We start from the raw sequence: 14113 nt of genomic DNA, 5'->3' as shown, positions 1-14113 counted from the left end.
TATATTGTAAATTTAAACCCAGCTGTTGCTGCATTGTTCCCATTGTCTGGACGCCGCTGAAGGAAGATCCCGCCCTCCCTCCCCCTTTTTAGTTTTCGTCGTGATGTTTTTATTTGTGGGTAAATCGCTCTAATGGTGGCTTGCTTACTGGTATTTAAGTTATTGGTTAACGGAGGTTTGAATTATTTATTTGGTGAATTCAAGTATTTATTACATAAGATTTCAAGTAACCCTAAATAAATCATCACGGCCATTTCATGCAATATATCCGTTTTAGGTCTTTATTTCTGGGTAATTGTGGGTCATGTGTTGCCATGTATAGTTAGTGGTCTCCTATGGTGCCCAGCCATAGGCTTCAAAAGGAGTGGAACATGGCAGAGAGCCCTTCAGCAGGTCCCCAAACATTATGAGAACCCATCAGTAACTTACAATCACACCATAGGGGAAACATTGGGTGTCAGAAGTGACACCGCTCTTCCTAACCTCCCAAATCCAACTGTCAAATTTGATTGCATGATATGAGAGGTTCCAAGAAGTTACTTTCGAGGGTGTTGGCTGTATACTGCAGCCGGGAACTGCACTACGTGGAGTGGTGCATTTCCGCCACACAGCTATGCCGCACATTGCCAAGGAGTTAAGGGGAGGGTATAATGGTTTTGGCAAACAAAAGTTCTCTGTAAGATATAATAGCGTAATTTTTCATCAAATTATTTAAGGTTTTCAAAATCTCCGCTTTCAATCATTAAACAGGAACCCTCAGTTAACGTCACCGGGGGAAGAGCCTGTTACTGTCTAGTCAGAGGGTTAATCAGCCGTGTACCAGAATCCACAGATTTTTTACAGTAGAAATAAACCGTGAAGGATCTTATTGAATGACAGCAAGTGGAGATCTTACACGAGCATCAAAGCTCCGGTTGTAGGATATGCGCTCGATATCACACTGACTGGTAATAAGAATGAGTGGAGACCCAAAGCTTTGTGTTCAAACTTCTCCTCGCAAAAAAAAAAAAAAGTCTGTAGTACATCTCTATTGAAGTGTTCATGGAGGCTTCATTCTTTGGGTCAGTTTTGCTTTAGTTCCCCTTTAAGAAAAATACAAAAAGAATAAAAGGCTGCAAAAACATCCCACCGATGCCCCAAAATCTCTCACCACCAAGGAATTGCAGATGTTGATTTGCTATCCCCCCAACTTCATAAAGTATAACCGGCCAAATCCCCACAAAGAAGGAAGCAGTTCCAGCACCTACCAGCTCAAAGCGCAGAGAAGCGGCAAGACCCTCAGCCCAAACTTACATGGTAACTTACATGGCGGTGGGGACAAGCCATTGCGATTTAAAGTTCCCCCCATTAAGACAAAGTTCATCTCCTCTGCAGAACACTGAAACACCTCCACATATCTGTCCTTCATGGTCTTCTTGTGACACTTCTGTGAGGCCAGATAAGCCCTCTCTGCCGACTTCATCTGAATGAATGAGTCTCCCGATGGCCGCCCCTGGAGAAAAGAAAAGAAATTACAAATGGCATCAACTTATCAGATGATCACTTTTGCTAAGGGGAATCAAAAAACAAAGGTGGAAAGAAGCATGGTAGCTCAGTGTTTAGCTGTTGCTTTGCAGTGTCGGGGTCCTGGGTTTAAGACCCACCAAGGACAACACCGGCAAGCACTTTGCATGTTCTCCCAGTGTTTGCGTGGGCTTCATCTGGGATCTCCAATTTCCTCCCACGTTCCAATGATATACTGATAAGGAATTTAGATTGTGAGCCCCAATGGGGACAGCAATGCAGAATATGGCTGATCTATACAGGGTCATACATAGAAATCATGGCGTCCCATAGTAGAAGTTTTAATTGGCACTCCCCATAGTCCTCCATATAGCTCCCAGGGTATGGAGGTACATAGAACAGCTAGAAGAAACCAGATAGCAAAGCTGTGTATTTTGATGCATCGCAGGGGCCCGGTTGGTTCCGAAGATGTCAAAACCACCTATTAAGGAATTATGACCCATAATTGGGAGTTTTTAGCTGCAGAGGCAAATGAAAGATTTAGGTTTAACCCAGAGGGCAGTAGGGGAGTGACCCAAAGTGGATAAAGGCTAGTGTAAGGTCATGTGGTCTCTCTCTGGTATGGTTGCTGGTCACTTCAAAAGTGGGGGTTGCGTTGCGTAATGTGCCAAGAAGGGACCAAGGAGACAACTGTCAGCCCATGCTCCTTGCGGCCCAGCGCGCACACACGGTCAAACGACGCAGTAATTGACATGTATTCTGCTTATATCTTTTGACCTACCACTATCTGTATTTGCATATCTGACCATTGCGTAAAATGTGTATTGTCTAGTGTGCCCTTAAATATATAATTTAATCTTGGGCTGCTCTTTTACATCGATCAATGAATCCACAAGTCCATTGCGCGGTTTAACTTTCCATGCTACCTGTGCCCGTTTCTGGCACAATATATAATGCAGTTAACGTACCGGGCTTATGTATAAGGAGGAACTGGTGACAGGCCTACCGGACTGGCAGCGCTTGGTTTCACTGATGCTAGTGAAAGGGGCCTGTCAGGGTTGTGGGTGAGTGTGGTGCCAAATCAATCCTTTCCGTGTCCGGGCAAGGTATCCCGTGTTGGGTCAAATTAAGCACTCAGACTAAAAAGGGCCCTTTGCAGCCCAAGAGCTTCTAAAAATGGAAAACTTAGTTTTGGAGGTAGAAATGTACCCCCTTACCTCTTGGGCCCCTGTGCGGCAGCACAGATTGCACCAATGATATGTCCATCCCTGCGTCTGCTGACTCTCCCTCTTTCATTTTTACTTTCAACTGTATTGGTGCTGGCACTGGGGCTCCCCCGGCTCATGGACCCCATGCGCTATAATCCCCACCCTCTGCTCCTTGACTCACAGCCCACACTGTACACGCTGCAGACTAGGATGTCCATCAAGGAGCAGAGGGAGATTTTGTGGCACGTATTAATACTGTGGTGCTCAAGTTTGTGCAGCCTTCATAATATTCCACATTTCTGCATAAATTCAACCTAAGACGTCGGTACATTTTGACAAGTCCCATGATTAGATAGATTAACCAAATCAAAGAAGTTAATAAAAATTAGACCTTCATTTTGTTAAATGAGTAAAATGACCCAACGTCACATCTGTGAGTGGCAAAAGTATGTGAACCTTTAGGATTAGCAGATAATGTGAAGTTGAAATTAGAGAGTCTGGCATTTTCAGTCAATAGGATGACGATCAGTTGTGAGTGGGTGACCTATTTTTTTTTTTATGTAAAGAACAGGGTTCTGAGTCTGATCTTCACAAGGTTCTCCTCCTGCACTCATGAGCACAGCCTTTGTCAAAGACTGCACAACTTTCAAGGTTCTAAAAATGGCTACTGATGGAGGAGCATGTGTGATCAGTCTCTTCCAGTAGAAATACAACTAAAGAAGGCCAAATCGGGAGTGAGCGGTGATCCAAGCTGCTTCAAAGCAGCGCTTGCATGCTCTTTTGGAACATGCTTGTAAGCACTGGGCACGTTCAACCAACGCTGCTACAGTGAAGCAAAGGCCAGTTCCAATTAAAAAGCAGCAAACTTTAAAAAACTCTCGCGTCCCAAGAACAGATTTTTTTAATGAGTATATGGAAAAGTTAATTGTTAAAAAAAAATATACATGTCAATAACTTTAAAAAAGTGAAAGGACTGTCTTATTGCACAGTGTTATTGATTTTTTTAACATAAATGTACTGTACATTTATTTTTCTTTCCTGTAAACTGGGGTGAGCGCTGCAGTCCTGGGTTGCTTGGATTGATGGGTTTCAAGGTGCGGTGCTGCTGTCATGACCGGTTACAGCGAGATTGCTAGTCTTACAGCGGTCAGCTAACAGGAGGTGGTGCCAAACACCGACTTGCGGTCTCTGGCGCGGACCTCAACCCAACCTTGCGGTTACTCTATGTAGAGAGCATGTCGTTCTTCTAAATCGGAGTATAGCGAGAGGCACTTTTGCATCTCATGATGGCATTTCTCCTCTTTGCAATAAACTCAGATACATTAACTGAAAAATATGCAAAGAATCAAAGCTGCTTTGAATGACTAGCATGCTTTGAGGTCCTGGGTGCTATAAAAACCCAATAAAACCAATATTTTACGCACAGTACTGTAGACAGTCTGCAGCCACAACTACCCCACAGTTAATATGAGCGTTGAACTGTGGCCACATTTCCTATAAGAAGCGGTCACAGTCACCCAAGAGGCACTAGAGAATACTGTAAAGTGTGCAGATCATTCTCTCCAGGATTTCCATTTGTCACCGCTCCTTGGCGTTCAGCCGACAGGAAATCTAATAATGCATGTATGCCACAATCTACACCTTACATAACATCACTAGTTTCTGCAGTGACTGTCACTTAAGTGAGGGAGTGTGCGGAAGTAATTAAAGCTTTGTCATTAAGTAAATGGGAGGTGCCCGATGCCAAGCATGGCATTTGCTTGGTGACCTTGGATAAGTCATTACACAGAGACTGCAGCATCTAGACTCCCCGTGTAGAAGGGACGCTACTGCGATATACCAATAATGGAGGCATGCTCTATATCACACACTGCCCGTGATCAAGTAAAACCACAAAATACATAACTAAAGTGACAATCAATAGTGATGATCGAACGTGCTCGGAAAAGGTGTTACCTGAGCATGCTCGGGTGCTAACAGTGACTTTGGCGTGCTTGAAAAGTATGTTCAAGACCTCATGGCTGCATGTCCGACAGCCGCAACACATGCAGGGATCGTCTGACAAACAGGCAATCCCTGCATGTGTTGTGGCTGTCGAGAGACATGCAGCCTCGGGGACTTGAACATACTGTTCGAGCACGCTGAAGACACTCGGTTAGCACCTGAGCATGGCGGATAACACCTTATTGTTTGCTCATCACTAGACAGTACTGCTTTATCTGGCTTGCACAATTTCTACAATGAAGCAGTCTCGACTCCCACAACTTTTGTATTGGTGCCTCCTTTCACTCCACCATACCGCGCACACCCCACCATCCTACCCTACACCTGAATATTTACATCATGACCTGCCCCAGACATTACTACACCTATACCACATCACTGTAAGGCTAGTTTCACATTAGCGTTTACGGCCGCAGCGTCAAGCTGCGCACGGCCGCCGCTAAGCCCCGCCCCTGCCGCGCCTCCGCCGGTAGCTCCGCCTACGGACGCATGACACTGCATGCATCCCCTATCTTTAGCACTGAGGACGCAGGCCGTGCGCAGTATGCGTTTGGCTGTGCATGCGTCCTTTTGACGCTGCGCCGAGCGCACCAAATTGCAACCTGTTGCGTTTGGCGCTGGTCGAAAGTTGATCTACAGCACGAATACAGGGCGTCATTTATACAATTTGCTCTTTAGAGACGCTGACCAGTACAACGCAAGAGCAGAATGAAGCCATATAATGCCCATATACGTAAATAATCACAGGAAACAAAAGGAACTGGTTTACTTTAAGCCATTTGACATGATCTGGCGTGTGGAAGTGGTTACACTGGTTTTACGTCCTCGTTTGAGCAAACACCAAACATATCGCAAATCCCACATTCACATACATATTTCCTGGAAGTATTATTATAAATTTTAACTCTACCATTTAGAATCAACCCACTGCCTACTTAATGTCAACCTACAATTAAGGAAATCACAGAAACATCAGCCAGGACCTGTGCTACGTAGCAGAAGGTTATAGATACCTCACAAAAATCTTTTTATAGGCGTCGTCCTCAGCTTTTTACTGTGTGCGCCTCTAAAGTCGGAGTGTGCATAGGCTCACTCAATTACGTCATTCTCCATAAAATCCTGACTGCGTACACAAACTAGAAATCTCACAGGATTAGATAAAAGAGAAACAACACACATCAGATGGACAAACAAACTAACAGCTCTCTCCCCCATACACTCAACTATTCTGTCAGCAGCACTCTCCTTAGGATTCTATTTTGTCAGTGAGGGTGATCAATGAGTGGAACAGGCTGCCACGAGAGGTGGCGAGTTCTCCTTCAATGGAAGTTTTCAAACAGAGGCTGGACATACATCTGTCTTAGATGGTTTAGTGAATCCTGCATTGAGCAGAGTGCTGGACACACTGACCATGGAAGTCCTGTCAAACATTCTACAATTCCTAGAGAATGATCCGTCTGCAGCTCATCGCCGGACAGACCAAAGAGGAGCAGACATTGAAATGCCTATGGTTGAATGCTTCATAATCAGACTACACTTGGGGGAAGAGACAATTGGGAGACCCCTGCACACAGACATTGACCCCCCCCGTTATTTAACTCCATGCAGAATTATTTTGGGTCTAAGAGTTATAACAATGGCATGAACACACGACACGAGAAATCCCTTGGATGTAAACTTGCGCTGCCGAGAATCCATTATACAATAGACCACCTGTAGTATGGAGGTGTTTTTTTTGCCGTGTTTCGAGGTGATCATACGTCATCAGGACAAACCACAATGATATGCCTTCATTGTCACCTATTGTATATTGGATTCTCGGCAGCGCAGTTTTATAGCCACTTTAATCTCCAAATTTGCTTACTATCGGTTCGATGGCTCTGCAGCAGCAGTCATGGCTTACAAGCAAAGTGGTTGTGGATTTCACAACGCGATCCAGGTGAGAAAATCCATTTTATTCTTTTGTAATCCGGATAAGACCCTATTGCGCTTATTGTTATTCCAGTTTTTTTTACCTACACACAAAACAGTCTTCATGACATGTCTCATGATACATACAGGCGAGATTCCACACTTTTTACCAAATTTCTTGAATATTGCTTATGTCAATCCAGCCTTAGTAATTACATTTCTCCAGGTTCACAGAATTTACCTGATGATTGAGTACCATGTGGACGCCATGTGTCCGGATATCAACCGAGAATTCACCAAGAAACTCCAAAATATCCTCTATGGTTGCAGCATATGGAAGCCCTCGAAGACGTATGCAGTCTCTGACATTGACCGGAGGAATGAACGGCTGAGGTAGTACAGGGATGATTGGGGGTGTCGGGAGTGGGATTAGAGGTGTAGAAGAGTATCTGTTCAGAACCTGTGGGAACATGAAGCATATCTTATCAGTTTCAGCCCCTAAATAAATCCTAAAGAGAAAAAAAAAAAAACACTTGCTGAAATGTAGGACAACCTGAAGCTGCTGACAATGGATTGGTTTTAACATCAGAGAGAAACAAAGAATGACACGGCACTAGACTATTCTTCTATTCCATCTAGTAATACCACTATTTTTCATACCTCAAAAACAATTGTTGGGTTGGGCTGAAGGGCGTGAAATGTTTCACAAAGTTATCAGTGACAGTTTTTGTGCTGGATGAAGACGCAACACATTGCATCCTTAGTCTAGTAGGTGTACGGCACTTGGGTGGAACAATGGTGCGTGCGGAGGTAGAAGTCTTCGCACATGAATGGTGGTGGTTGGAGATTCCCCCATAGCTCCACACCCATATTATAAAGGGCAATGCTAGGTGCCTGGGCTGAGAAGCTGCACATTACATGTACGAAGACACAGATATTGCTTGGTACCTTGCTTATACTACTATACGATATGCCCTAAAAAAAAAAAAAAGTTAGGTACCTGGTTCACCAACTGGCGGACCCGAGATATTGGTGCGCCCACTGACTCCTACAGCTCACATATCAAATATATAGTAAATTTCACCCCATATCAACCCAATAGAAGCTTCAAATGCAATAAATCATACAAATAGCCGACATACCTGCTGCACCTCCGCTGCCGTGCTCCTGAACAGCTCAATATATCGCTTTCCCAGCAAGTCCTTGTGCTTCTTTAATGCATTCTGTGCATATTCCTCACAGGCAAATAACACGAATGCGTCTCCTGTCGGCCGGCCGTCAGGGTAAGTAACAAACAAAATCCCTTCTTTGCCCCCAGTTACGGGGCAGTGTTGACCGAAGAACGTCAGCACTTCCTCGGCGGTGGCAGTGAACGGCAGCCCCCTCATGCGTACAATCACTTGGTTCTCTTTAGACAGAAACTGAGCAACTTCATTGGATGTGCCTAAAGGAAAAAAAAAAAAAAAAAAAAAAAGGAGGAGACCTTTATTAAGGAGCACTCACCGGCCGGAGGAATACATCCATTATTATAGACAACCAATATATATATTTATGGATACCATGCCATGTTCTGCTGGAATTAAAACCAGTATAATATACATTACTAATCCCATATTGGCAACAGCTTATCCATATATCCATCCCCTTCCCTCTCAAAAAAACAACGCCGTTTCCAAAGGGTCTTCCTCTTGGAAAACGCAACAGGTTCGCCTGCCTGAAAAAATGATCTAGTGTGCACATAGCCTTATAGTGAATATTTACCTCCAGCTATTTTCAGGAAATCCTCTCCAGTTGCTTTGTACACCTAGAATAATAAAATAAAATTAGTTAAAGTTTGTACAGAAGATTTAAAAAAAAAAAAAAAAAAATATATATATATAAAATAAAATTTCTGGAAGCGTACCTCAATGTATCTGTTGCCCATGTGATGTTTGTGTCTCTGCAGCGCCAAATCTCTGTGTTCCTCGCTGACAAATCGGACCAAAGCTTCACCATTTCTTCTTCCCTGGGCATTGAGACACAGAGCAGCTCCACCCCTATACATGCATTTACACAGGAATTATACAAGGGGACACACAAGAATTACAAAGACCCCTTATTGAACCGTGCAAATATGTCAACCCATATGAGAGGTGGATGAGAATGTGGAACAATGAGCTCAGTTTAAAGACCATAGTTCACAGTCATTAAGGAGAATAGGCAACCCGCTAAATCAAAAAGATCCAACCAGCAAAAATAAGTTCACAGCAAACTAAAAAAAAAAAAAAAATTAAAGTTATTACATGCAGAGATCAAATAGATCATAGTACCGTCTACAAAATTATGCCAAAAAGGAACAAGAACAGAATTTAAAACCATACTAAACACTGCGACCAGAAAAAGTGGAGAGGGGGTGGAAAAACGCACACACGCCGCTGAAAAACCAGTAAGGCATCTTGTTTAGCAGAGACCATAACCTTCCTTGTAACCTGCGCTAATCTTACCTTCTGTAACGCAGGGTGTATACAAACCACCCCTTTAAGATATGGGAATTTCCCAACTGGGAAAAACAAAAAATAATAAAAAAAAAAAAAAAATAACTAAATCACATACACAGCATAAAATACAAAAGGAATTCAGGACAGAAGTTAAAAACTAAAATAATGGAGGAGGGAATGGAAGGAGCAAAAACTCACTTTGCAATATTTAAGCCCTTGAAAAACCGGGCAATGTCCTGGTCCGATGACTGCCATGGTAAACCTCGTGCTCTGATTATGGTGTTATCATCAATTATTTCCAGTTTGCTGCTATAAAAAAAAAAAATAAATAAGTAGGCAGAGTGTATCAAGAAGGAAGAAACAGAAGCGGGTCTCCATTATCAACACAAACTTAAAAACGGTCCTTGTTGCCACTGCCAGCCAGAGTAGATTCCCCTTGAAACCCTATGGACTTAAAGGGAATCAGTCACCAGGTTTTTGCTATGTAATCTGAGAGCAGCATGACCTAGGGGGTAAGACCCCAATTCCAGTGATGTCACTTACTGGGCTGCATGCTGTAATTATAATACAAATCACTGTTTTCTCTACTGTAGATCTAGCCCAGAACTGTGTATAAACCCACCCACACCACCGATTGGCAGCCTTATGTGTACACTCCGCATAGGGATAAAGCTACCAATCAGTGGTGGAGGGCTGAGTTACACTGAGCAGATGATTAAAGGGAATCACCCCGTTTTTTCGAATAAGAGCTGCCAGCACCACCATCAGGGACTTAGCTTCAGCATTCTGTAATGCTGTAGATAAGCCGCCGATGTAACCTGAAAAAAGAAAAGTTAGATTATACTCACGGGGGGGGGGGGGGGGGGCGTCCGGTCCGGCACCTCCCATCTTCAAACAATGCAGTCCTCTTTCCTTCCTGTCGCAGCTCCTGCGTAGGCACACTGCTCTGCCACAGGAAGGAAAGAAGAGGACGGCATCATATGAAGATGGGAGGCGCCGGACCGCAAAACCCATTGGACGAAGACCGGACATCAGAATGCTGTAGATAAGCCTCTGATGTCTGTGCCGGCAGCTCATTCGAAAAAAAGGGGTGACAGATTCCCTTTAAGAGCAACAACACACCTGGTTCTGTAGTGATAATCTCCTGCTAATAAAGCACTGGATTTTAGCGAAACAGGAAAACACAGCCTAGTAAATGACATCACTGGAAACAGGGTCTCTGTCCCTACATCATGCTGTAAAACGAAAAAAAAAAGTGGTTTGGTACCGTGCTAGCCAGTAGGAAAAAAAAAAAAAAAAAAAAATTATATATATATATATATATATATATATATATATATATATATATATATATATATATATATATATACATACACACACATATATACATATATATACACACACTCTCTCTCTCTATCTCAGTGAGAGAAACACAGAGCACTTTATATATTTATATCATGCTGCTCTCAGATTTCATAGCAGAGACCTGCTGGCAATTCTAAAAAAAAAAAAAAAAAAAAAATCAAAGCCAAGACTTAAGACTTGTCAGTCACCATAAACGACATTTTTTGCTACCTGGTGTAAGTGCTAGTATTCTCCTGAATCTGGCATGGTTTTTCCTTTGTTTGAGATATAACACTCAGGAGAACAGCAGCATTTACACCAAGCTAAAATATAAATAAATAACTTCTAACAAGAGAAAGGTTCTATTTAAAAGAGATTTAGGGCCTCGCTCTTGCATTGAGACATGTAAGGTGCTACTGACACTGTCAGCTGCCACCTGCCCACCTGACTGGTATTGTGCGCCTGTCCTGCTAGAAGAGGATGCGTGCACAATACCTGGCAAGTGTCCACCGATTCAATGTTAGAAGCGTCTCTCATTTCACCACGTGAAAGTGAGGTGCTGGATGACCCCTTTGAGGATTTCAGCCAATTTTTGTAAGGCAATTGCACATTAGGCAAATTACAAGATAAAAAATTTTTTTTGTAATTCAATATGTGACCGTGGTGCTATGAGCCGACATCATCTCACGTGATGTAGACGTAGCAGATGGTTTACTTAGTTTCTCTAAAAATATAACTTTAGTAATTAACATTATGACTAACAATTAAAACAGAAAAATATATGAGGACTCACCAGGTACCAGACTCAAATTTGTAGTTTACTCTTTCAGGGTCTGAAAATTTGTGACCTAAAATTGTAAAAAAAAAACCAAAAAAAAAAAACACTGATTTACAGAAACCATTAGCTCTATTAAGTTTCGAACCAAAAGAAAAAAGGTTCCCAAAAGACAGTTATTTAGCAAAGGGGTGAAATTACTTTAGTACCATAGAGGTTTGGCAAAAAAAAAAAAAAAAAAAAAAAGCTTGTTTTATATTTCCCCCTTTTGGGAATCCTGAGTGATTTTTCATCCCCCCTTCAGGACCCTCTTATCCATGCACTGACGTGGTGTGGAGACCCAATATTTCCCCATGCATCACACCGATAGCGCAATGATTTTCACAGGATCTCTATAATCCTTAAAAAGGATCAGTAGCCAGACTTCACAATACAAACTGCATGCATTATATTATATATTGATCTTAGACCTGATGGGGCTGGTGTACTCACTTTCGAAGACCAGTTCTAGCGGACATTGAAATGCTCAGGATTAAACAGCCAGTGACTGACCTGGATTTTCAAGTTGCATACACCAGCCTCACCTGGTCACAGACCTTTATAAGCATTGAACGCAGTTTGTATTTTGAATCTTATGACGGACCCACTTTAAAATTGAAAAGTTGCTTGCTTTTACAATTATTCCAATTTAAAAAACAGCGGTTAAAGAATAAAGGGATATATAGAAAATTTGATTGTTTAAGTTACCAACCCCAGCTGTAGTCTAGCAGGGTGGCCAAGCCATTTTCAATAGAGCCCTGTAAGCACTGACTTGAACTTTGTAGGCGCTCATGATCTAGACAGCTTTAGGGTCCCTGCCTTATTCCGATGCTCCTACAGCATCAGGGTAGATCAAAGTACAGACGAGAGGAGCAACCGTGCTGTTAATGTTCAAGAGCGCACCGTCACTAGCAAACAGGAAGCTAGGAGGCAGAGGAGCAGTGCTCTCCCAAGGAGTAAACCTGAGAACAAACCTTTACATTGTACATACATCGCTCCCCCATTCGATTGTCTTCGATAGCCGGGACTTTAAACAGCAGGATATCCTGTCCTCAGCTTATTGTTTTAAAGGAACTGTCAGCACAGAATGACTTAAATATTTGGTCATGTCACAGACCAAACGTCTGTACTTGGTTTTAAGTGTGCCTTCCCAGCCACTTGTTTTTCCCTCCAACTCCAGTCTGCTCTGACAACGGAGATAGATTGAGAACAAGCAGGTGGGAAGGTGCACTGAAACGTTTGGCAAAGTCAAGGGTGCACCGATCACCTGTGCCTAGTTTGAACAGTCATTTAGAGTCCCTTTAACTCATTCCCTAAACATTTTTCTTTAACTTTAATTACAATGTTTTAGGGCCCGGTTAACAGTTCTGCCTTCACTGTCCAAAAATTATCAGAGCCTCAAAATTAGGGAAGCCATCATGAAATACAACATCATGAACATGGACAATTTTTTTTTTTTTTTGGCCTGGCATCAGATCAGAAGGTAGTTTTGGTGAACAAGGCGTTTGCAAGTTAAAATGGAAGAAAAAAAAAAAAAAAAAAAAAAAAAAAAGAAGCCTGTCTCCTCCTGTTACAGAACAAAAATTCACTACAAATGTGCCGGTGAGGAAGAGTAACGTCTGCCAATCAAAAAAAAATTATTTTGGTGCAAGTAAGTTCACACGTGGCAGTTCTGCGGTAAACTTGTACACACGATATGTAGAAATCAGTGCACATGTTGTAGAAGCAACCTTGCTCGTATGTATGGAACAGATCTAGAAATAGACAAATGTGAAGGCAACTTACTGTAAGGCTTGGAAATCAGTTTCGCAATAATGTCTCCCATAGCGTCCATTTCTGAGGCTCCATGGGGCATCAGCATGTCCTGTTCTTCCAGACCTAAGTCTGAAGATATCGGGTTAAGGAGAACTAGGCAGCAAATCCCGCAATAACCTTTTTATCAGTGATGGGAGAAGGTAAGTAGCTGCAAGGTGACAATGTGACATGTCTGGAGCAAAAGGCGTTAATCTTTGACTACTTTAAATATCCCAGCATAAATACTAAGCATAGGTGAACATTTAATACAAGAGTCTAAAGGAGTAACATTTCTCCTTGTGGAGAGTGACAAGACATGTAAGGAGACTTATAGGCCCTGCAATACGCCTCTGAAAAATTAAATCTACAAATTGCATCTTTAGAGAGGAAAAAAGAACTAGAACTTCGTGCCACTAATTAGAAATAGAAACCCTAAAAGTTAATATCAACCCTTGCCAGAACTTCGGATAAAAGCCAATCCAGAATCTCAATTCTGAGTTACGTGTTTCGGAGGTGTTGCTCTTCCTCAGTACAAATTATGAGATCTGACCTGGCTGTATGATAGGCCTCCGGCTGGTTGCACATCTAATACAAGTTCATCAGAAAGACCCAGAGCTGTAAGGCTATGTGCGCACGTTGTGGATTTATTTACTTGTGGACATTTTTGTGCGGTTTCTGCCTCTCTTGGCAGAAAATTCTGTTGAAATTCCACACAGATTTGTATGCATTTTTTTCTAAGCTAGCTCTCATGGCAGTGCAGTATTTATAAACTGACAGGAGGTAATCCCTCCCATAGTGTATCGCTAGTGGCCGAATAGAGCAGTCACATCTCCCGATTCGACTGTTCTACACATGAGATCGCCATGGGACAAATTGGAATACCTGGACTATGGTTGACTATGTTGGTTTAGTATTTTACATTATTTCTAGGAGACAAGGGCATTGAGGATTTGGTGTGAGGCGAGTATTAAATGGTTTTTATTTTTATGTGAATATGTATGCAATAACTTTTTTTTTTAAACTGAGCACAGGCGCCGGCAGATGATACTACTCTCCCA

At 42.4% G+C, this 14113-nt stretch overlaps 1 protein-coding gene across 5 annotated transcripts in view; it reads right to left on the bottom strand.

The window, feature by feature from the left end:
• Positions 1-14113, bottom strand: part of ESRP1 (epithelial splicing regulatory protein 1) — a 79786-nt gene that overhangs the window by 15546 nt on the left and 50127 nt on the right. For 2 of the 5 annotated variants that reach the window (XM_073550398.1, XM_073550395.1), the window contains exons 5-12: positions 13047-13145; positions 11241-11295; positions 9302-9412; positions 8530-8662; positions 8388-8430; positions 7769-8070; positions 6868-7086; positions 1294-1492 (exon numbers count right to left, since the gene is read on the bottom strand). In XM_073550398.1, the coding sequence (XP_073406499.1) occupies positions 1294-1492; positions 6868-7086; positions 7769-8070; positions 8388-8430; positions 8530-8662; positions 9302-9412; positions 11241-11295; positions 13047-13145 (1161 nt within the window). The remainder of the gene's footprint in view (positions 1-1293; positions 1493-6867; positions 7087-7768; positions 8071-8387; positions 8431-8529; positions 8663-9301; positions 9413-11240; positions 11296-13046; positions 13146-14113) is intronic. The other 3 variants (XM_073550399.1, XM_073550397.1, XM_073550396.1) reach the window with 2 other exon arrangements.

This window comes from Dendrobates tinctorius, unplaced genomic scaffold, assembly GCF_039654945.1.
Source record: "Dendrobates tinctorius isolate UK_male_01 unplaced genomic scaffold, ASM3965494v1 ptg000165l, whole genome shotgun sequence".
In the NCBI taxonomy this organism is placed as follows: Eukaryota; Metazoa; Chordata; class Amphibia; order Anura; family Dendrobatidae; genus Dendrobates; species Dendrobates tinctorius.
This window is presented reverse-complemented; position numbering and strand designations above follow the sequence as displayed.